The sequence below is a fragment of the Protopterus annectens genome, chromosome 12.part0 (genome assembly GCF_019279795.1).
Source record: "Protopterus annectens isolate FY-2018-M chromosome 12.part0, PAN1.0, whole genome shotgun sequence".
NCBI classification, from domain to species: domain Eukaryota; kingdom Metazoa; phylum Chordata; order Ceratodontiformes; family Protopteridae; genus Protopterus; species Protopterus annectens.
Window position 1 is genome coordinate 482,628,100 of NC_056746.1, and position 22,148 is coordinate 482,650,247.

The following is a 22,148-nucleotide window of genomic DNA, read 5'->3' on the forward strand; positions in this document are numbered from 1 at the left end:
TTTCTTATCACATCTCTTTGAGGGTGCTAGTTCTTCTGCAGTTAGCAGCAATATCAAATTTTCATGTTAGGATAAATTACTCATTTGTAGCATCTCAGAAGCTAAGTAAAGCATTTTAAGAGGCATACTACGCTTAAGGCCTCACTTTTAAGGATCCTACACCTCCTTGGGATCTAAATTTATTATTGCAGAACTCGACCTCAGTTTGAGCCCCAGCTGTCTATGATCTTAAGCTTCTTTCATGGAAGACAGGTTTCTTAGTAGCCATTACTCTGGCCAGAAGAATTTCTGAGATCCAGGCATGGTCTTCAAAACCCCCGTACTTGATTTTTCATAGGGACAGGATGACCTTGCATACCAGTGAATCATTCCTTCCAAAGGTGGTATCAAAATCAAGTATTAATCAGTCTATTAATTTGCCTGTATTCTTCCCCAAATTTTCTAGCAAAGGTGAAAAATGCAGTACACTTACTGGATGTTCACAGGAAATTGCATTTTTATTTACATAGGACCAAGAACTTCAGGAAATCGGGCCGAGTGTTGGTTTTATTTACAGAACCTACATTTGGTAAGCCATTTACTAAAGTTACACTGTCTAAATGAATAACAAATTGCATTCTAACAGTCCGTGCTCATTCTACTAGATCCATGGCAGCTTCCTCAGTGTTTGTCCAGAATGTCCATGGATATTTGTGCAGCAGCTACTTGGGCTACCCCCCATACTTTTTATTACTCATTGCAAATTAGATCTGGCCTCCAGAGGAGGGACATCGTTTGCTTCTGTGGTGCACGGGAATATCCTTCCTTGAGGGTAGCTGGGGACACTGTCCCATTAGTCGAGGATAGAATAAAAATTGACAGCATCAGATAAAGAAGTTGTCTACTCACCATCGCATTCCATCTGCGTTGTCCATTTTCATTCTTAAACTCCCGTCCCACCAACCCCCATATTAAACGCTTCTGGAAGATCGAGTGCATATGGACACTTTTGTTTTTATTTTATGCGCATCTGCAGATAGCTTCTCCATAATAATTTTCATCTTTTGCTTTCTATTACAGCAGCAAACAAGGAAGAAGCTCGAGTTTTTGGTTGTCATGAGCTTTAACAATGGCAGAGTCTGATCAGAGGGATCAGATCCGAACCCTTCAGTTGAGGAAAAATGAAAATGGATGACACAGATGGAACGTTATGGTGTGTATACAACTTCCTTTTAAACAAATCCTTCCTGATTTTTATCCCTTCCTTCCCTCCTAGCTTCCAAAATGTTGGCATGTAATTAAACCTATGATTTCATTTACTTCTTCCAGCTTTTCCCGGTTAGGGGTCACCACAGCAGATCACCTGTCTGCTCATGATTGGCAGTGAAGTTTTACAGTGTCGAGTTGCCAGCTCGGCACCCAACTTTCCACAGAAGGCGCGCACACACACACACACACACACACACACACACACACACACACACACACACACACACACTCAGACCTAGGGCCAATTTAGAGTGTCCAATCCACCTACTACATGTCTTTGGGATGTGGGCGGAAACCAGAGCACCCAGAGGAAACCCATGCGACCACAGGGAGGACATGCAGACTCCGCACAGAAGGCACCCCAGCCGAGGATCGAACCGGAGGACCTCTTGCTGTGAGGCGACAGTGCTAACCACTGCACCACCAAGGCCGCCCTTACTAATGGAATGAATTTTGCTGATTTGTTGTACAGCCAATATAAGAGGCCTCCTTCAGATATGGGTTGGTATTTCTAATAAATTTGGTATGTTACCTTGTGGAAAACCATATTTGTAAATGTTTCTGCGCTCAGTAAAATTGTTAGAGGCTGAAGGGCTTTTTAACTTTTTCTGAAGGGACTGCATTATGTAACTTGCGTGAATGCAATTTGTTTTATATTGGAGAGGCAAGAGATTGTTAACAATACAGGAGCATTTAAGCAATGTTTGGGGAATAGAGCGAATACTATTGCTGAACATTTTACTGATGTACATAAAAATGTAAGTTTAAAATGTTCTGTTTTGGAGCAAGTAATGTATGTGAACAGGAAAGGCTGGTATTGTGTTTATATATTAAATAATTCATATATATTTTAAAGTTTTGTACTTTAAAACCAAAAGATTTAAATCAAGACTTAATGAAATAGTTTTGTTTTTTGGGGTTTTTTTTTTTTGGGGGGGGGGGTACTTTTATTGGCTGTTTCCTTTAATTGATTTATTTTGTGTTGATTGTTTTTTATGCTTCCTAGAAGACCATTGGGTCAAGGCACTAAGAGTTGGAATAAATTGTGCATTATCATTTCTCCAGTTTTTGTTTTATGTTGTAAATGGTTATCTTTATTCTTGCCACAACAGAGCAGTTGATAGCATTGCTTATCTGTTTTGTCCATTTGGCTTCCAAATAACTACAATTTGGGATATTCATAATCTTACTATTTTAATGTTTTACTGTTTAGTTGTATATATTATAGTGGTAGTGCCCTGTTCAGAACTGATGCATTTCAGGCACAGCCCTGGTAAAAATGCATTCACAGTTTGAAAATAAGTAACATTAATGTTTGTTTTAATGAATAAGCTACAAAAATTGTTAAAAGCAAACACAGCAGTTAAGACCAGGTGAAAACAAATGTACAGAATATACATTTAGATTTTGTTTAGTAAAACTGACAAGACCTTAGACTGATAAAGTAGTAATCTGGTATGTTAGACCAGGCAGAGGTAAAACTTGCGTGCAAATTAGTTGATGTGTCCTTTCAGGAAGGAGGAGCATTTGAGTTGGATATGAAGGAGGATAATAAGCTGTACTCTGAACTTGGAGCAGTTTATTTCCTTAAGGTGTAAGGAAGGATAGATTGATGGGGGTGGAAGCAAATACAGAGATGGCATGTTTTGCCCAATGGAGGAGAGTTCTCTGAGTGGAGAGTGAGGGTGTTTGAGAATATTATCGTGGGTTATATGAAGTGTGTTTTCTTTTCATGTATTTTGGAAGCAAGAGGAGAGAGAACTTCCAGTTTTAGTAATTTGAGACTTGTGATCCTGGTAATTTCTCTTTGCTTAGTAGAGAGATTTTGCTTTAAGGGTAGGGCAGTGGTGCTGTAGTAGAGGTGAGTCGCCAATAATGAACAGGCTAATTGCGTTCGACATGTTTTTGCAGAGTGGTGGTGTGGGTTGTTTTTTTTTTTTTTGTGTGTGTTGGAGGCTCCAGTAATAGTAAGGAGAGTATACTCAAGTTGAGAGAGACTTTTTTTGTGTGGCTAGTCTGTGTGTGGGAGGGGGCCCAAAAAAGAAGGGAGGTTTTATTTGTTTAAATATTTGTTCTCTGCAGGCTTGAGACTGGTCGAGCCAAAGGCCAACATATTTGAAGTAGGTGATGGTTTCTATGTTAGAGTTTGTCATTAATCAAAAGTTTTTAAGAGGAGACTGCAACAGTTGTTGAGGAATTTCAAAAAGCATTGTTTTGGGTTTTGATGGATTCAGTAGTAAGTTGTGGTAGACAAGTCATTACATTGTTGTAGTAGGTGGATGTCATTTTAAAAATGGGATTAGATTTCAGTGTGTGTGACTAAACCTGTAGATGACCATGTTTTCTGCATATGGAATTACTGATAGTTGTGGGATATCGGAGTTTAATAAATACAGAGAATATTTGTGGAAGTAAGAATAGATCCGTCTGGATGGCACCTTTAAGATGCGCTATATGCAATTCATCTGTTCCTATTTTGATTTTATAAAAGTTTGTTTTTCCTGAAGTTACTGAAGCAGTGAGCATTATCTGAGCTGATGCCAGAAGCCTTGTTGCTTTTGGAAGAAGAGGTGGGCATTGTCGGATGTGTTGTAACAACTGGATGTAGACTTTTTGATAAAGTGCTAGAGTAGGAAGAATAGAGATTGGACAAAAGTAGAAAGTGCGACTATGATTAGTTTGCTTGAGTAAAGACCTAATTGAGTTTGGCTTCTGTACATCTGACACCTCTTTAGAAAGACACACAAATTACAGATTTAGAAAGGCATACAAGTTATAGATGAGGGTGAGATGTTGGATAGGGTGGGCCCTGCAGTGTAGTATGAACCAGGGAAATAAGTTATCTGATCCAGGAGGAGAATCCATTTGAATTTTAAGTAGTTGATGTATGTTTTGGCTTGCTTATTCTTGAAGAGGAGGAATGTAGGGTGGAGGGAAGGCCATGGGAAGTAAACTATTAAAATTGTGTGGTGGTGTTCTGTTTGCCCTTTTTTAGTTTGAGATTTTTAGATATCTGAGGTCGAACATATGTCCGGAAAATGTCACAAACAAAAGTGTCCTGTGAGAATTTCCAATGAAGGGTTCTCTCCTTCAGTGATTTTTTCTGTCTTGGTGAGTCATCACATGTCCTCTTATGAGCACTGCATAATCTTTGATAAGAAGCTCATAAAATCTTAGGAGCTTTAATGAGCACAGAAAGCTTCTGGTTTTAGGCCAACAGTTGACCATCTATTCTACTTTAGCAAACCCTTCCTGTAATGATACTAGATTGAAAAAAAAAAATCTTAGGATAGAAAAAGCAAAAAAGACTGCCCTCAAGAATCCCCATAACACAGTGTATGAGGCCTTTAACTCCAGTGGTCCTGCAGAGGATTGAGGACACCGGACTCGGTGAGGTGCAGCCTTGCCAGACAACCCCCATTTCCTGCTCCCTTTTACATTTCTAAAACTTCCTAAATTTTTATTTCCATTTCAGAAGCCAGCAGTGAGATATTGGCATTTGAAGCATCCCAAATATCTGTAGATATTCTAGCTGCATGACATCTAGCTGTTGGCCCACAGGTGTCCTTAGAGGACCAACCTGTGCTGGTTACACTAGTTAAGACTTATTTGAGTTTACCTACAGGCCAAGAAGCCACTATCTTGGGCTCGGAGCCCAAGCTGGTAAAACCTCCAGTGTTGTACCCAGTGAGGCATGGTATTTGGATTAGGTATATCTACTCTCCAAATACCATCCCCAGACATTTTCTGTTATGGACATTTTACTGCCCCCCCCCCCAAAAAAAAAGCCTCCACTCAGTGGACATTGGTTACAGTTTGTCACTTAAAGATGAAATAAGCCATCCCTTTAGTAGTTGTCTGTAATTACTAGGGTCTGCATATTCTTACATATTCACTCCCGCTGGCTATTATGTATCTGTAGAGGAATTGCTTTCTTCTGCTTTACCCAGTATCTCCTGAAAAGCAGAGCAGTAAATTTGATGTGGAAGAATTTTAAATGGGGAAGGGGGTAAGGGAGTTATCAGCCGTGAAAGGTTCTTAGAACTGTTAGGCATCAAAGTACCAAAGCCCACTGTTCCTGCAGTCTTTCACAGCTTTGTTGTATTTCATATTGTTGCTGTGGAACCAAATTCATAACTACAGGCTTATGTAAAACCTAGTACATTTTACAGGATGGTTTCAGTTATTTGTACAAGAACCTTGTAGTATACCCTGTAGTTTTGTACTTTACCAGAGGATTTACTCTGGTACCTGTTAACACTAGAATTGGACAGATTTGTTTATACTTCACCTTGGGAATTGCAGCTATTTTTCCTCTGACCTGCATGTTTAGAATGTCATGGTAATATTTAACACCCAGCTTGTGGGGGGGGGGGGGGTTCCGTACAGCAGAAACTTCAGGCTTCCATAGTCTACTGTAAAGGTCAGTAAGCATACAATCCGATACGTGTGTGATTGTTTTGGTGTGTGTATTGGAGCAGTAGACTCTTGCACTTAGAAGGCATGTATGGTTAAAGATCCAGCATTTTACCAGGGGATGCGAAAGGACCCCTGTGATGTGTCCTTTTCTTTTGTTTAGGCTTATTTCTCCGGATTTTATGCAAAAGCATGGTACAGAAAAGCAAAACCATACAGAAAGCTAAACCGTTCAGTCTCTGTTTTCAGAATATACCTCGTGTTTTTCCATTATGCTGTTTCCCTTCTGCTGAAAATAGGCCAAGTGCAAGCCACATAACAGTATTGAAGGGAAATGGCCCCTCCCAGCTAAAGCGGTGCCTTCCACTTATTTGTCTTACCCCATTCCCTGCCTCAGTCTGCTAATAAAAAGACTATCTTTTTCATAGACTTCATGGAATGCAGTGCCTTCCTGTGGAACAGGTGGTCTTATCAGATCCTGTCTTAAAAGCTGCTTTCCTCTGCTACTGTAGAGGGAGTCATCTCTGGGTGTGGGGTACATGATTTTATCTCCAGGCTATTCCTGACGCACAGAAAAGACTGGCCTTGGAAGATCTGCTCTAGGCATCTCCAGGTTAAGTGAATTACTTGCCATAAAGAAGCTCAAGTAGTAATCTAGCAGACCCTTTTTCCTTTATTACCAAATTCCATCATGGCCATCTTGGATATGAAAGATCTCTTTGGAAGGAACGTACAATGATACGAGATTTCATCTATTTAGGTGTTGCCGTATTAATTTGTTGATGCAAGGTCCGGACATGATTGAGAGCACTGAGGTCAGTATTCTGTGGAGGAAAAAAAAATTTATTTACTCGTTGTTAACCAGATAGATGATGATGATGTGCTTGTTTTCTGCAGTCTTTCTGAACTGTGATTTTTAGATGCAACACATTGCTCATATTCAAGTTATTGCTTTGTTTCAGACGTCTTGGTGAAGAGCTTGGGAAGGTTCAAGTTTACCAAGAGCCCAATCGAGGTATGTAGGACTTGCTTCCATTAACCAAACTTGAGTCATGTATTTTGCTTCATAGTGCAGCTTTTAAAAGAGGGAAAAACTAAGAGTTATTTAACCAGTCTTTGAGCTCTGACTAATAGCATTATCTATGAAAGAAATTTTTTTTAATTGCAAAACTTTTTTGCGGGGGGGGGGGGTATCATGGCACCTGTGACATGGCTGTTGACGGCTGTTTTTCACCGTTTTCGCTGACTTCAGTTAGGCATTTACCCTGGGACTGTACGAGGCATTTGGTGAGGAATTTAGTGAAGAAAATCTAAATCTGATAATACCACAGCAGAATAGATTAATGAATCTCCAAATTGAGGAGAAAACTGAGTGGAAAACGTCTGATTAGTTGCCATATGAAAATACTTAGGAGCTTTCAGTAGGAAACTAGTATAAAAGTTCAGTTGGAGTTGCACAACAAGGGAATGAACAGGAAACTGTGGCAATTCTGGTGCAGTCAATGTTGTGGAGTGATAGGCCAGTGAGGTCCCATATGAAAGAGCAAAGATGGCACTGAAGAGAATATAACACAGAAAGATGCCATGGAATTTTCTGTAGAATGCCCCCAGGAAATAGAGTACAAAGAATGTGCCCTTAGTTCAGAAGAACATGATCTGAGGGAAGAGTTGTTTGATTTTAATAGAGATGGATAGACATATCAAGACCACTGAAAGAAATAGATTGCAGAAAGTTGGTAAGACCCAAAATGTTAGAAGTTTGAAAAAAAATTAATACAGTAATCAGGACTGTTTGTAGAAATTAATGCGATATAACAGAAGTAAATCTGATATATTTCTATGCAGCCAAATTTAATAACAGTCTTGCCAAAAAATCACAAGGCAGTAAGGGAGAGTAAGGGGAGAAATCGTATTCCATCATGGAATTATCGAATAGAGAAAAGTATAAAGTAGTTAAGACAAGAATCACCACTGTTAGAGCACAGAAAAGGGAACAGATCAACAAAAGTACTCCGACATGATAAAAGCAGTGCGCAGTATTGGAACAGATCAGGCTCTATGTAGCATACTATTGCAAATAAAAGATATCGGCACAGGCAGAAAAACTGGAAGATAGGTTCATAGGATGATACTAGGCTATTGGCTTGGAGACCCTTATAAGCCTAGCCAAGAATTTCACCCAGCAAGGACACGGGTGCGAACCCAGGGATGTATTTTCTGTTTCCCATCCAGTCATCTAGGTTCCTCTTAGAGGGCTAGAGAGGTACTCTGCTTGACATGGAGAGGGAGTCTCTTCCACAGATGGGGGAGTCTGGAACACAAATGTATCCTGCCAACACGTTCTGTTAATATTACAGACCAGGTTAAGGCCTTGCATGTGGGTTGCATGAGTGGAGTTTGTCTTACGGATATACAGCAACTCCATCAAGGCTGGGTCTGAAATGGCCTTGTATTCCAGACACAAGTCACCTCTAAGCAGTCTGTATGAGACAGGAGAGGAACAGGGCTTTTACCCTATCTTTATAGGATAGGTGTTTGAGACCCTGGTTTTTCCTGGTCAGGAACCTCTGTGATCTCTCCCAACTGCTGCATGTGCTTGGCAAGGTACGTGCCGAAGGGAGCATTGCACTCGATAATGGGTCTGATAAGGGAGGAGTACAGGGATGTTATGACCTCCTTGTTCCTGGATGAAATACCCTTATTTATGAGGTGGGCCATGTAGAAAGCCTTCTGTACAACAGAAGCAACGTGATGGTCAAAAGTCAGGTTGCTATCAACCTGGGCGTCCAAGTCCCACACGACTGATTGCATGCTTAGTACTTTGTTTTTAATGTGATAATTAGTGGGGTGACATTGTTCCCAAAGGGGATAATGATGCATTTCTTGGCGTTCAGTTTGAGGCCATGCTTGTGACACCAGTCTTTAGTTTGGGTAAGGTCCTCTTGGAAGATGTTCACATCACTAGGGGAATTGAAGACCGTGCCTAACTTGTAGTCATCTGCAAACTTGATCAGCCACAGACCACTGATTTTGGCTTGCACCTCAGAAAAGTATATCCCAAACAGTAGAGGATCCAATACTGATCCTTGGGATAAACCGCTCATTATGGGTTTACTGCTAGGGGTGGTTTCCCCTACTTTGAGTGGGTTCTGCCAGTGAGCGTGTTAGCTTACCCATCTGATGATGCCTAGCTGTGAGAGTTCATCTATTATGCCCGAGTGGAGAATAGTGTCAAAGGCTTTGGCTAGGTCAAGGTAGGCTGTGTGCAGTCTTCCCCACATCCATGGCTTTGGTCACTATTTTGAAGAAGTCTACCAAGTTTAACAGGCATGATATCATGAGATGCTGATAAATATAAAGAAAAAGTACAAAATAAGCAATTTATTGATGACCCAAAAAAGTTTTTTTAGATACTTGGCAAAAGGAATGGAAAGATCACCAGAAAAGAAGAAATAGACACATTTTTGAAAAAATATCTATGAAGGTCCTGTAGAAAATAAGATGCTGGATGGAAAAAAGTGAAAGAATAAGAAGTTCAAATATGGAGGATATGAAATGGGATGAAATAATAGCCAGAGAAATTGAAGTAAAATTAAGAAAAGCTAATTGGAAAACTCCTGGCCCAGATGCAGTATATTAAGTTCTGTCTAAAGGTGATGACATCTTTACATGAAAATTTAGCCACAAGTAAGAACTATTTATATGAGCACCCTGAACAGACACCAACCTGGGTAATAGGAAAAATATTCCTCTTTAACAGTGAACCTGCAAGATATTCTGAAAACTGTAGACCAAGACCAATAACTTGCCTTCTGCTGATGTGTAAACTATACACTGGAATTGATGCCGATAGTTTATAGTCATTTAGAAGAAAGCTCAGTCATGGCAATAGAACACAAGGATAACAAAAAGTCCTATAGAACAAATGCTCATTTGTTAAAATCATAATGGAGAACCATAAAAAGGGGAAGAATCTATATTTGTTAAAATCATAATGGAGAACCATAAAAAGGGGAAGAATCTTTTTGGAGAACCATAAAAAGGGGAAGAATCTAAGTATGGCATGGATAGACTGTAAAACGTCATTTGACAGCATCCCACGTTCATGGATAAGAGTGCATGCAAATGTGCAAGATGCACTCTACACTGACAGATTGCATTACATGACCATGAAACAGTGGCAAACCACATTGCAATTAAGTCATGATAAAGACAAGTTATTGTTCAAGGGATAAAATTCAGAGGTGGATATTCCAGGGTGACTGTCACTGCTGCTCTTTTGTATTGCCCTTAACCCATTAAGCCGTCCACTTGACATATTAGATCATTGCTACAGTTTGACTGCCAGAAAACAACAATGTGTAAAGACTTCTCATCTGCTTTTTGGGTGATTTTAGTGTATAGTTTGTCAGATGAGGCACTGAAAGCACAACTACAGGTAGTCAGTACTTTCTCCAACAATGTAACTGTCATTTAGTCTTTAAATATGTGCAGAAGCAACCTTTAAAGCAGGAAAACTGCAGCACCAAGAAAATATCAGTCTGGGAGAGGAATGTGATATAAAAGAACTTGAGCAAGAGGGAGTGTAAATATTTGGGAATTGCTGAAGGATCAACAATAAAAATAGAACAAATGTGAAATGTAAAATTAGTACAGAAAACAGCGCAGACAGCTAGGAATAAAATCCAAGCTATAAACCAGTTTGCTCTTTCTGTCGTAACTTAGTTTTGGAATGATTGACTGGTCCCAAAAGGTATTGGTTCAGTTTGACAGGAAAACAAGAAAAATGCTACATGCTTATCAGATGCTTTATGAAAAAAAAAAAGGTATGCAAAGAATGTGTTCCCTGCTCTAAAGGAGGTACTGGCCTTCTCAAAATTAATTACATGTATAAATCTGCATTTGTAAGACTGCAGACATGTCTGTCGGCCTCTCAACATCCAAACCTTGTTAAAGTTTTAAAACCTGAGGAGAGTAAATTTGTCTGTTTAGTTTACCAGATGCATATAGGTGTTGAGCAGGAATGGAAATCAAACCAGAAGCAAACTGTGAATCCAAAGTAGCTTCCTCAACTAAAGACAACCATAAGGCATTCTTTAGTTACATCAGTAACCAAAAAGGAAAGGCTCAGATTTGTGCTGAACTGGTAGTCCGTGATACCACATATACTGAGCCTCTGGACATAGCTACCACATATACTGAGCCTGTGGACATAGCTAATCTGTTGGCTGACAGGTTCTGTGAAAACTTCCCTCCCTTGTCCCCGCCACATGTACCTCATGACATCTCTACCACCTGTCCCCTGTCTTATTTCTCTAAAGAGCAGGTCATTAACGCCCTCTCTAAGGCCAGGAACACAGCACCTATGGGACCTGATAAATCCCAGGCTGCGTCCTACATTGGATCCAAGAATTAGCAACACCACTGGGTACTCATTTCAGTCATAGTCTAGACACCAGCTTCATCTCAGCTGAATGGAAAACTGCCACCGTTATTCCCTTGCACAGAGGTGGTGCTTCCACTGACCACAGGAACTATAGACCTGTTAGCCTGACTAGCCTTATCTGTAAGGTCATGGAGCAAATAATCATGGACATTATCAACAAAGATATAGGTGACCTCCAAATACTTGACCCTACTTAGTTTAAATCTCTCAAAGGGAGATTGTGCCTGTTAAACCTGGTGGACTCAAGACAGTCTCCAAGGCCCTGGACAGAGGGAAATATGTACATACAGCCTACCCAGACTTAGCCAAGGCATTTGGCACTATACTCCACTCAGGCATCATTGACAAACACCCAACTAGGTATCGACGCATATATTAGATGGATCGCTAACTGGCTCACTAATAGGACCATAGTCGAAACAGAATCCACCTCCCAGCAGCCTACCTGTAACCAGTGGTGCTTCACATCAATCAGTCCTGGAACCTCTATTGTTTGGAATCTATTTTTCTGAAGTACAAGCAAAAACTAATTGTCTGTGGCTGACAAGTTTGCTGAGGACCACAAACTGAGAGTGGTCGTAGAATCTCCAAATGATGTCAACATCCTACAAGAGGGTCTTACACAAATGATTGGTGCCAAAGCCGTGGTCTTAAACTCAATACAAAAAAAATGTGCCATCTCATTCAGTAAGGGAGATGTTCCTGCTAATTATCACTTCAGTAACACCTTAAGAATGCACTCAGTGGTGAGAGACCTGGAGACACAGATTGACAGCAACCTTAACATCTGATGTTAATCCTCTTCCCATTTATCACTGATAGGTTCGGTCCCGAGCCCTCGGACCAGAGCTCACGTACACCAAAAACTCTCTAGCTAATCTGCTACCCACAATGCCATTCTCCCAGTTGCCTCAGATCTTGTTTGCCGCTCAGCAATGTAGCAGCGTTTCACCAAGCCCTCAGGCTAAGTGTCATATTTTTATAAAATGTATATTTTGAACCTTTTTTCTAATCTAACTCTTTTTCTACCCTATTTCTCTATCTAGCTACTACCCATTGGGTGTTTCTTATACCATCGTTCGTAATGCCATCTCCTACCCTTGTGGTTACGTTTGATACCATCGCTGGTATCTTCCCTTTGTTTTTTTCCTACACTTTCTAGCAGTAATTTATTTTTCTTTTTGTGTTTGGATATGTCAAAAAAAAAGGGGGGGGACTTCAGGGTTCAAACATTGCACTTCTGCAATGGCAAACTCCCCAACAGGGATTGTGTCTATTGCCTGGGGGTTTCTCATCTCTCTGTGAATCCTTGTCAAATTTACCCGAGTTTTAGTCAGCGGATGCTGAACGAGAGAAGAAATAAACTTATCTTGAAAGGAACTTATCTTGAAAGGCCTGTTAACCTAACCTTTCTCAGAGGCCCTTTCTGTGTCTGAGGTCACAACCCTTTCAGCAAGGGACAAAAAAATCCACATTCCGATCCGAGCCAGTATCACCAGTCGGTGGTGAAGAGGGAAAGTCCCACAAACACAAGGTTCACAAATCTTCTACCGGACACAAGACTGCTTCCTCGGCTCCGACTGTAACTGTTGCTTCTGTTCTGAGCTCGGCTCCAGTCGCTTCTATACACATAACGAAAACTTTGTTGGTGCCACCTTTGGCACTGACCTCTACGACACAAAAACCGAGGGGTTTGTTAGTAGGGTGTATGCCAACATATGGCAACACCTATCCAGACTTATTAGCCAAATGGCAAAAAATAAATATTGAAACCAGCTTTAACTATATGAAACTGATAATTGAGTTCTATAAGCCGCAAGAGGATGAAACCGCTCTATTAGATACCAAACAAAAAGAACTTGAATTAATGGAACTCTCTCAGACAATGACTTGGTGAGATTGGGAGAGCTACAAGGCAAGCTATAGGTTTATGATACCAAATTGAAAAATGTCAAAAGTGTGAAATTAGCGAGAGACTTTAATGACCTCAGGAAGGGTCAATTGTTTGAATGGCCAAGGGAACAGAAAGGTTTATTCTCAGCAATAGACTGACATAAACTGACATCTACAGCAAGGGAACAACCTTCTGAACAGATTAATGAAATAAGGCAAACAACTGGAGTAATGGTGGAGGCTGAAGTGTATGACAACAGAATCATGAACAGTAATAAGAAAGTTAGCCAGAAGGAATTAAATGTGTTCAGGAGTTAGATGAAAGGATTACAGAAACTCCAGATCCTGAAACACGTGCATCTAAGAGATGAGGCATCTATTAATAATGTTACTGAATCTACTTTATCTAATCCATCAGAACAAAGCAGAACAAAGCTTTGTAACTAGGCCTAAGGAAGGAGCAGTGCATTTACGTTTACAACATCCACTCCCTTTATTACAAGGGAAGAATGCACGTCAGTCATGCTCAATAAGCAGAGAGAGGAAAAAGAGAAGTATAAAGAAGGAAACTGTAGATTCGCTGGTATTAAATACATCTGGACATGAACTGAGTAGGAATGAAATTAACATTTTACGGAGAGGGTTAAGTTTTATACCCTCCTTACGTTCACCCTTTAGTGAATTCATGACAAACACAAGGTGTTTTGGAAGGAACCTGACACTAAGGAATATTTTTGGCAATACTGAGACACAAGAACATGAAAATAAAATCATACTCAAAAGACCCAGCACCTTTGTTCCATTAAGCCATCCCACTAAAGATGTTTTCATGCGGCTTTGTGAAAAAGAGGTAGAACAATATAGATAGAAAGAAAAAGGACACCATTTCTATATAAGTTATCAAGAAAGACTAGCATTGAATGAACTTCAAAGAAGGAGAAGGACACAGTTGTGAAAGCGGCAGACAAAGGAGGAGCTGTACTTGTGATGGATTCAGTAAGATATGCCAATGAGATGAAGGAAATACTAAGTGATATAGCAGTCCATCAAAGAATATCAAAGGATGTCAATAAAATAATAGTGAATGTGAATGATGGCATCTATGAAAAGCTAATGAATAGAACTGTCATGAAGGAATTGTATGATTATTTTTTACACACAGCATCCAAAGATACCTAACATCAATGGATTACCCAAGGTCCACAAGAATTTGATGGATCCACCTTTAAGACCAATCGTCAATGGAGAGGGATGGGTGACTGAACCCATTTCTATATATGTGGAAGAAGAATTGAAGAGATTACTACCACATGCAAGAACAGTTGTGAAAGATTCTGAAGGTTTTTTAAAATGTCTTTATGAAAGCACAACAATGAGGAAAACTTACGAAGGTATCATAATGGCAACTCTGGATGTGACTAGCCTGTTTACATCAATACCAAACGAATATGGAATAGAAGCAGTTAGACAATTTAGACTTAAATACAAGACCAGTGATAATGTAAACTTGATATGTAGTCTTCTAGATGAAATACTGTCTAACAATATCTTTGTGTATGGGAATGAATATTGGCAGAAATCTGGAGTGGCCATGGGAACCCCATGTGCCAACAGTTATGCCAACATAGTGTTGGCAAAATGGGAGGAAGAATGTTACTTGGATACCCAGTAGCTGGAATAACAACATAGTTGTATATAAATATTTTGTTGATGACTTCTTTGTTTTATGGGAAGGTGATGAACACTCTCTCAGAAGTTTTGAGTCTTTCCTGGGTAACACCACATCTTTTTTAAGATTTGAATTGAATTTTTCTGATACTGCCATTAATTTCCTTGATATCCAACTGACATTGGATCATGTATATGGGATAGATATGTCTATGCACAGGAAGATATGACATAATCACATGCTCCATAGGACCAGTATGCATCCAAAGCATGTTTTTAAAAACATAGCGGAGAATCAAGTGAAGCATATATCAAAACTATGCACTAAAGATGAAGCTTTTAAAAAGAAAAGGAAAGGCTTAACTTTATGGAAAGAGGATATAATAAAGATGAAGTCATAAAAAGCATGAATAGAACATCAGACTTACGAACTGGCAAAGGAAGACCATATTTTTCCCATTGGTTGAGTAAGGAAGATGAGAAGAACAAGAAGGAAAATAAGATGAGATTTTCATACATATAGCAGTGACAATGCATTCGTACCAGAGACCATAAAAAAAGAATTTAGTCTGTTTTGACTTCAGATGAGAAGCTTAGGAGCATTGTAGGGGAGACGCCCAGTTTTTCCTTTTAAGAATAGGAAAAATCTGAAAAGGCTCATGCCATGGGAATAGTCGAAACTTGGACACAGAACATTCACCACAGAACAAAGTAGGCACCTATAAATGTGGATTTTGTAAAGTATGTCAACATATTAAAATGGATAATTTATTTATACATCCAACATCTAAGAACAGGTTCAAAGGGTTTGCGACTTGCAGGAGCAAAAATGTGATTTATATTGCTCAGTGCCAATGCTGCCCAGCCTTCTATGTGGGAAAAACAAATGGAATGTTCAAGGAGCGTATCCTGAGACAGAAATCCAGTAAATACGAATGCTCTATAATAGTCATATTAAAGTTAATGGAGACCACATTTTTAAATGTATGGTCGTAAGCAGGCTAGTAGAAACGATACGTATGGTCGTAAGCAGGCTAGTAGAAATGATACAAGGAGGGGATCTGGCCAACTATACCGAAACTGTGGAAACAAAATGAATTATGAACCTTAGAGCGGACCAAAAACCTGGATTAAATGAAATTGTACCGCTCAAACCCATCTTAAAAGGAAGGGCTCTAAAGAAGTAATGCACATGCATCAATTCTGTGTTCTTCTACTTTAAAAACTCAAAGCTTTTAGCTAACACTAAGTAAATAGAACATGCACTCTGAGAGGTGTGTCCATACACCAAAACTTTATTGGTTGAATGAATGAGCTGCAGGAAGCTCTTTTTAAATGAAAGGAAGCTGCTTTTTTTTCTTTAGGATTTGATAAAGGTTCAACAACTGAAAGCACTTCTCTGGACAGCAGCAGCAGGATTAAGTTTCCTTTTGTTAATAAAGGAACTGATTTTAACAATTTCAACCATTTTACTTCAGCTTGGGAGGCAGCAGCAGGTTTGCTTTCTACATTTACTTGGTTTCCACACGTACTGCCTTTGGTGGTGAGCTCAGTGAATCTTTTTAAGTATGCACTCGGTGGTGAGACCCCCTAGACACACAGATTGACAGCATCCTTACCATCTGATGTTAATCTTCTTCCCATTCATCACTGATGGGTTCGATCCCGAGCCCTCGGAACAGAGTCAGCATAATACCAAGCTCACGTACACCAAAAACTCTCAAGTTAAGCTGCTACCCACAATGCCATTTTCCCAGTTACCTCAGATCTCATTTGCCACACAGCCATATAGCAGTGTTTCACCAAGCTCTCCAGCTGTCATATTTTTACAGAATTTGTTTGTGTAGTTTGCACCTTTTTTCTAATCTTAACTCTTTTTCTACCCTATTTCTCTAGCTACTACCCATTGGGTGTTTCTTATACCATTGTTGGTAATGTCGTCTCCTACCCTTGTGGTATCGTTTGATACCATCTTTGGTATCTTCCCTTTCTGTGTTTTTCCTACACTTTCCAGCAGTAATTTGCTTTTCTTTTTGTGCGTTTGGATATGTCTTTAAAAAAAAAAAAAAAGGGGGGACTTCGGGGTTCAAACATTGCACTTCTGCAATGGCAAACTCCCCAACAGGGATTGTGTCCATTGCCTGGGGGGTTCTCACCTCTTTGAATCCTCCTTACCAAATTGAGTTTTAGTCAGCGGATGCTGAACGAGAGATAAAATACATCTTGAAAGGCCTGTTAACCTAACCTTTCTCAGAGGCCCTTTCTGCGTCTGAGATCTCAATCCTTCTAGTGAGGGACAAAAACGTCCACATTCCGATCCCTCTTCACTGACTGGTGAAAAGGGCAAGTCCCACAAACACAAGGGTCACAAATCTTCTACCGAACACAAGATTTATTGCTTCCTTGGCTCCGACTATAACTGTTGCTTCTGTTCCAACCTCTGCTGCAGTTGCTTCTATAGACATAATGAAAACTTTGATGTTGGCGCCACCTTTGGCACCAACCTCTACGGCATCAGTCATAACTGCAGTAACTACAGCTTCGACCTTGCTGTCTTCAATAGTATCGGCACCAACTTCACCACCTTTTACCACACCGAAGGCGGTTCAGACGGTCCCTTTGGAACTGGTTATAACCTTGACTCAGTCCATTCTCGACACCGTTAATTCCTCTATTGCCTGTTTCCAAGTTAAAGTCTTCAGTGCTGACAGCTCAAACACCATGGACCCAGTACTCCTCCTCATTGGACACGTTCTTAGGCCAGACTTGTAGCCCTTTTCTGGACCAGCCTGACTCTCCTTTGGGAGTGTCTGTAAGGTCCAAAAGGAGTCTGTCTGAATTCGATATTGTGCTCCTGCTGGACCAGCTGTTGACAGCCAGCGGGATAACAAACATTCCTAAGACTCCTCCCACTTCGGGGTTTGGGTCTACTGCTCCCAGGACTCCCACTTATACTCCCTCGGATCTATTGGTTCTGAGGCCCATAGCTCTAACGTCCTTGGTGGGAACCAATTTCTCTGTGCCGACAGTGACCCTCACTGAGGCTTCGCGGCCTCCCCTTTGGGTTTCGGTTCCATTGGAACCGTCCCTTCCTCAGTCTCATGGCTGGAAGGTGGAACCCTCTGGACGGTTCCAAGTTTTTTTATCGGTTCCATCCTCTGATTCGGGGGCATCTTGCTTGAGGCTCCATCCCCGGGAGGGGGTCTGACCGAGTGGGGTATGACCTCAGTTCTGAGATTGTCCTACTCTGTTCCGGGCCCCCATCCCTCTTCGGGCGGGCCTGCTTTCCAGGTGATGGAGATGGTGCTTGCTTCTGGAAGCTCTCCTCCTACAATGGATCTTCCCCCTGCTCCCTCTGAGCAACAGCTAGCACAGGCCACCTCCTCAGGAAACCCAGCTCACAGGGTATTCTTCCTTCTGAGACTTTTTCAGACATTCCTACTGAAGAACCCCCTCGGAAGAAGGCAAGTAAGAGGAAACACCTTGACTCTCCTTAGGATTCTCTTGCAGAGGATACAGACTATGATGATGGGGAAGGGTCCCCACAGTCACCCCCTGACAATGTCTCCTTTGGAGACATACTGGAAATATCGAAACAGAGGGGTGGTTGGAAGCCCTCTAACTCTTCCACGGAAGAGTCCGTCTTCCTGCAGGCTTTCTGCTCTCGGCCTTCTACTTCTTGGGTGACCCCACCTGCCAACGAGTTAGTCCAGCTCGTCGTGCAGCGTGCATGGAAGAACCCTGATTCTGTTGAGGCTATTCCTGGAGACCAGACAAGATTCTTTCCCCAGCAGAGAAGCATTCCCACTGGTCTAGAGGATTGCCAGTAGATGCTATGGTGGTGGCGGCGACCACTAAAAAGGACCTTGCAGAGGAAAGTATTACTGCCCACCCTCTCAACAGAGAGTCCTGGGCTGTGGACAGACTACAGAAGCGAGTTTTTGCTTGAGCGACCTTTGCAGTTAGGTCTCTGAACTACTTGGCACATTTCACAAGGTTTCAAAGGGATCTGATCTCCGAACTTTCTGGAGCCCTCGCAGGTCAAGTTTGATTGGGCACGAGACAAGGTTGCCTCTCAACTTGCCACCCTTGAGTCCATCTCCAATTCATCCATGAGGTTGCTCTCCCACACAGCCTAAGGGGCAGCTAGAGCTGCAGGTGCAGGCATAGTCATGAGGCGTCATGCCTGGATGCGCATCTGTGACCTCATGGACTCCTTCAAGTCCTCTTTATTGAATACCCCTATTGAACCATCTTCCTTGTTTGGTTCTAAAGTAAAGGACATACTGGCCAGGTGCAAACAGGATGGAAAGATATTGTTTGCCATTGGCCTGCGTTTTTCCAAGCCTCAACGTTCTTTCTTCGGGAACCAGAGGAATGGGAAAATATGGCACAAAAAATCTCAAGGTCCTTTCCGCAACGCACGTGGTGAGGATTCCCCTAGCGGCAGAGGGGATTCCAATGGTGGAAGACTCCCTTTTAGGGGCAGAGGGGGTCCCTGAAATCAAGACTCCAGGGATTCTTTCTCTGGGCAGTCTTATCAATGCTCCTGAAGCGTTGCCCGTTTGCTTTCCTCTGGAAGCAGTCTGGGCTCATTTTTCTTGGCACCAAACTGCCTGGAAATCTATTACAAAAGATCAGTGGTGGGTACAGAGAATAATCCCCAGAGGCTGTTGCATCCCTTTAACATCATGTTCAAAACCTACAAAGAACCTTCCCAATGTTCCACCCAGTCAAAGGGAAGAAGCGGCTTCAGAGATAAGAAAGCTGTGTCAAGAAATAGTCATCCAACCAGTCCCCCCAGACCAGTGCAGATCCAGTTTTTACTCAAGATTCTTTTAGTGCCAAAAAAGACCGAGGACTGGAGACCTATTTTGGATCTCTGCCGTCTAATCAAGTCAGTGGTTCAAACCAAATTCCGCATGGTAACTATACAATCCAGTCTCCCTTTTTTTATTGGAGGATGTTTGGATGTACTTGATAGACCACCGGGATGCATATTACCACATCAAAATGGACAAATGCTCCAGGAGTCTCCTTCGCTTCCTGCTAGGAGCCAATCCATTACCAGTTCAGAGCCCTGCCATTCGGTCTCGACGGCCCCAGAGTGTTCACAAAATGCCTAGCAGTGGTGACAGCTCATCTGAGACTTCAGGGATTCCAGGTGTTTTCGTATTTGGATGATTGGCTCCTCTCCGCCCCCAGCAAACGTCTCTTGAGAATAGCCCTCCACTACACACTCTCACTGGCAGAGTCTCTAGGCATCAGAGTCCATTGGGAGAAATCCAATCTACAACCTACCCAGCAACTGGAATTTATAAGGGCAGTTTTCAGTACTCGAACAAGCCTGGTATCTCTACCAGCTTACAGGCTTCAGAGGTTGATTGCAAGTACAAGTGATGCTCTGTCAAAGAAAGGTTTCAGCAAGAGAAGTTCTCCAGGCTCTGGGGTCTATGGCTGCGGCCATTCCGATTTGTTCATCTGGCAAGATTACATATGAGACTGTTACAAAGAGAGACGTTACATTGCTCCTTTTGTCCCAATGATTGGCAAATCTTCATCCCCCTAAACTCACAGATCCTCATTACCAACTCTTGCAAGCAAGATCTTTGGTGGATGAGGCCAGATGAAAAACTTTTGTGTCGCCCCTTCCAGATTCCTCAACCCAATGCCACTGTGACCAAGGATGCTTCCCTGATAGGGTGGGGAGCCATTTTCAGGGAAAGACGGTCCAAGGCACATGGTTCAGCTTAGAGGCCAACTTGCATATCAATGTTCTGGAGTTAAGAGCAGTGCTGTTGGCGTTGCAGCCACTACATCCGCTTCTTCCATCAGGAATGATTGCGATTCAGTCAGGCAATATGTCAGTAGTCTGGTACTTAAACAAGGAGGGACAAAATCCTACCCCCTGTGTCGAGAGGCCATGAGAATTTGGCACTGAGCAATAGCTTCCAACAGCTTTCTTATAGCAACTCATATCCCGGGACCTCCCAACGTGATTGCGAACAGGCTGAGCAGATGCATTCTCCTTCCACACGAGTGGTCTCTTAATCCGAACGTGACAGCAGAAATTTTCAGCCGTTGGGGCCAGCTTTGCTGCAATCTCTTTGCTTCCCTGTCAGACAACAAATGCAGCAGCTTCTTTGCCCTTTTCCCCCAGAAGGGGAGTCACCAAGAGACGCTTTGACTCACGGTTGGTCCACAGGTTTCCTCTATGCTTATCCTCCAATTCCCTTGATGCCCCTATTTTTGAAGAAAGCAATTCAGTTAAGATGCAAGGTGATCCTCATTGCCCTGTTCTGGCCTCGACAAGTGTGGTTCCCCTTCCTCTGGCCTCACCTATTGCAATTTCCATGGATCCTGGACACTCGTCAGGACCTAATCTCTCTCCCCCAAGGGTCAACTCTCCCAAATCTGTCCACTCAAGCTGACAGCTTGATTTCTTCACTTCTGTTAGTCGCCAGGCAGGAAACCCTCTCCTCACCACCTGTTCACAATATTCTGGCCTCCCATAAGCCATCCACCAGAAAACTCAACAGGGATAAGTGGAAAAAGTTTGCTCTCTGGTCTAAAGAACAGATGTTGGACCCCATTCTCAGCTCCTGTATCTGTTATACTACAATATCTTTCTGATTTTTTTTTTTGAGAATAGAGCATCAGCTTCTACTATTAGAGTCCACTTGGCCACTATCTCTAATTTTCATAACAGTCTAGAAGGTCATTCCACTTATCTCCACCCACATATGCAGGACCTTTCTCAAAGTAGTTTTCCATAGCAGACCCCCAATCAGGCTGCCTTTAGAGACATGGAATCTCTTTTTGGTATTCCAGTCTCTCTCTTTACCCCCTTTTGAGCCTGCTGCAAAATGTGACCTTAAATTTCTATCATGGAAATCTCTATTTTTGGTGGCTGTCACATCAGCTAAACTGATATCAGAATTACAAGCCTTATGCATCGAGTCAGTATTTAATTTTTCATAAAGACAGAGTATCTCTTTGTACTAATCCATCTTTTCTCCCCAAAGTGATTTCTGATTTCTCTGTCAACCAGTCCATTGAGCTCCCAGTGTTCAGTAGGTGGATTGGACACACTAAAGTGACCCTAGGTGTGTGTGTGCCTTCTGTGGAAGGTTGGGTGCCGGGCTGGCAACTCAACACCATAAAACTCCACTGCCAATCATGAGCAGACAGATGATCTGCTGTGGCGACCCCTAACTGGGAAAAGCCGAAAGAAGAAGATGATTCCAATAAAGGAGAATACTGTACACTCATTGGATGTACATAGACAATTACGTTTTTACGTAGATAGGACCAAATCTATCCGCAAGTCTGATCAACTTTTCATCTCCTTGTCTGGACCAAAAATGGGATGTGCCATATCAAAAGTCACTTTATCAAAATGGCTCCGAGACCTGTATTACTTTTTCATACTCACAAGCAAATGAACCTAAACCTGTCAGTATCAAAGCACATTCAA

The 22,148-nt window shown here is 41.7% G+C and overlaps 1 protein-coding gene across 1 annotated transcript in view; it reads left to right on the top strand.

The window, feature by feature from the left end:
* The window catches only part of PRPSAP2 (phosphoribosyl pyrophosphate synthetase associated protein 2), a 1,165,642-nt gene that overhangs the window by 418,653 nt on the left and 724,841 nt on the right, over positions 1-22,148 (top strand). The window contains exon 4 of the mRNA XM_044089586.1: positions 6,627-6,679. Within this exon, the coding sequence (XP_043945521.1) occupies positions 6,627-6,679 (53 nt within the window). The remainder of the gene's footprint in view (positions 1-6,626; positions 6,680-22,148) is intronic.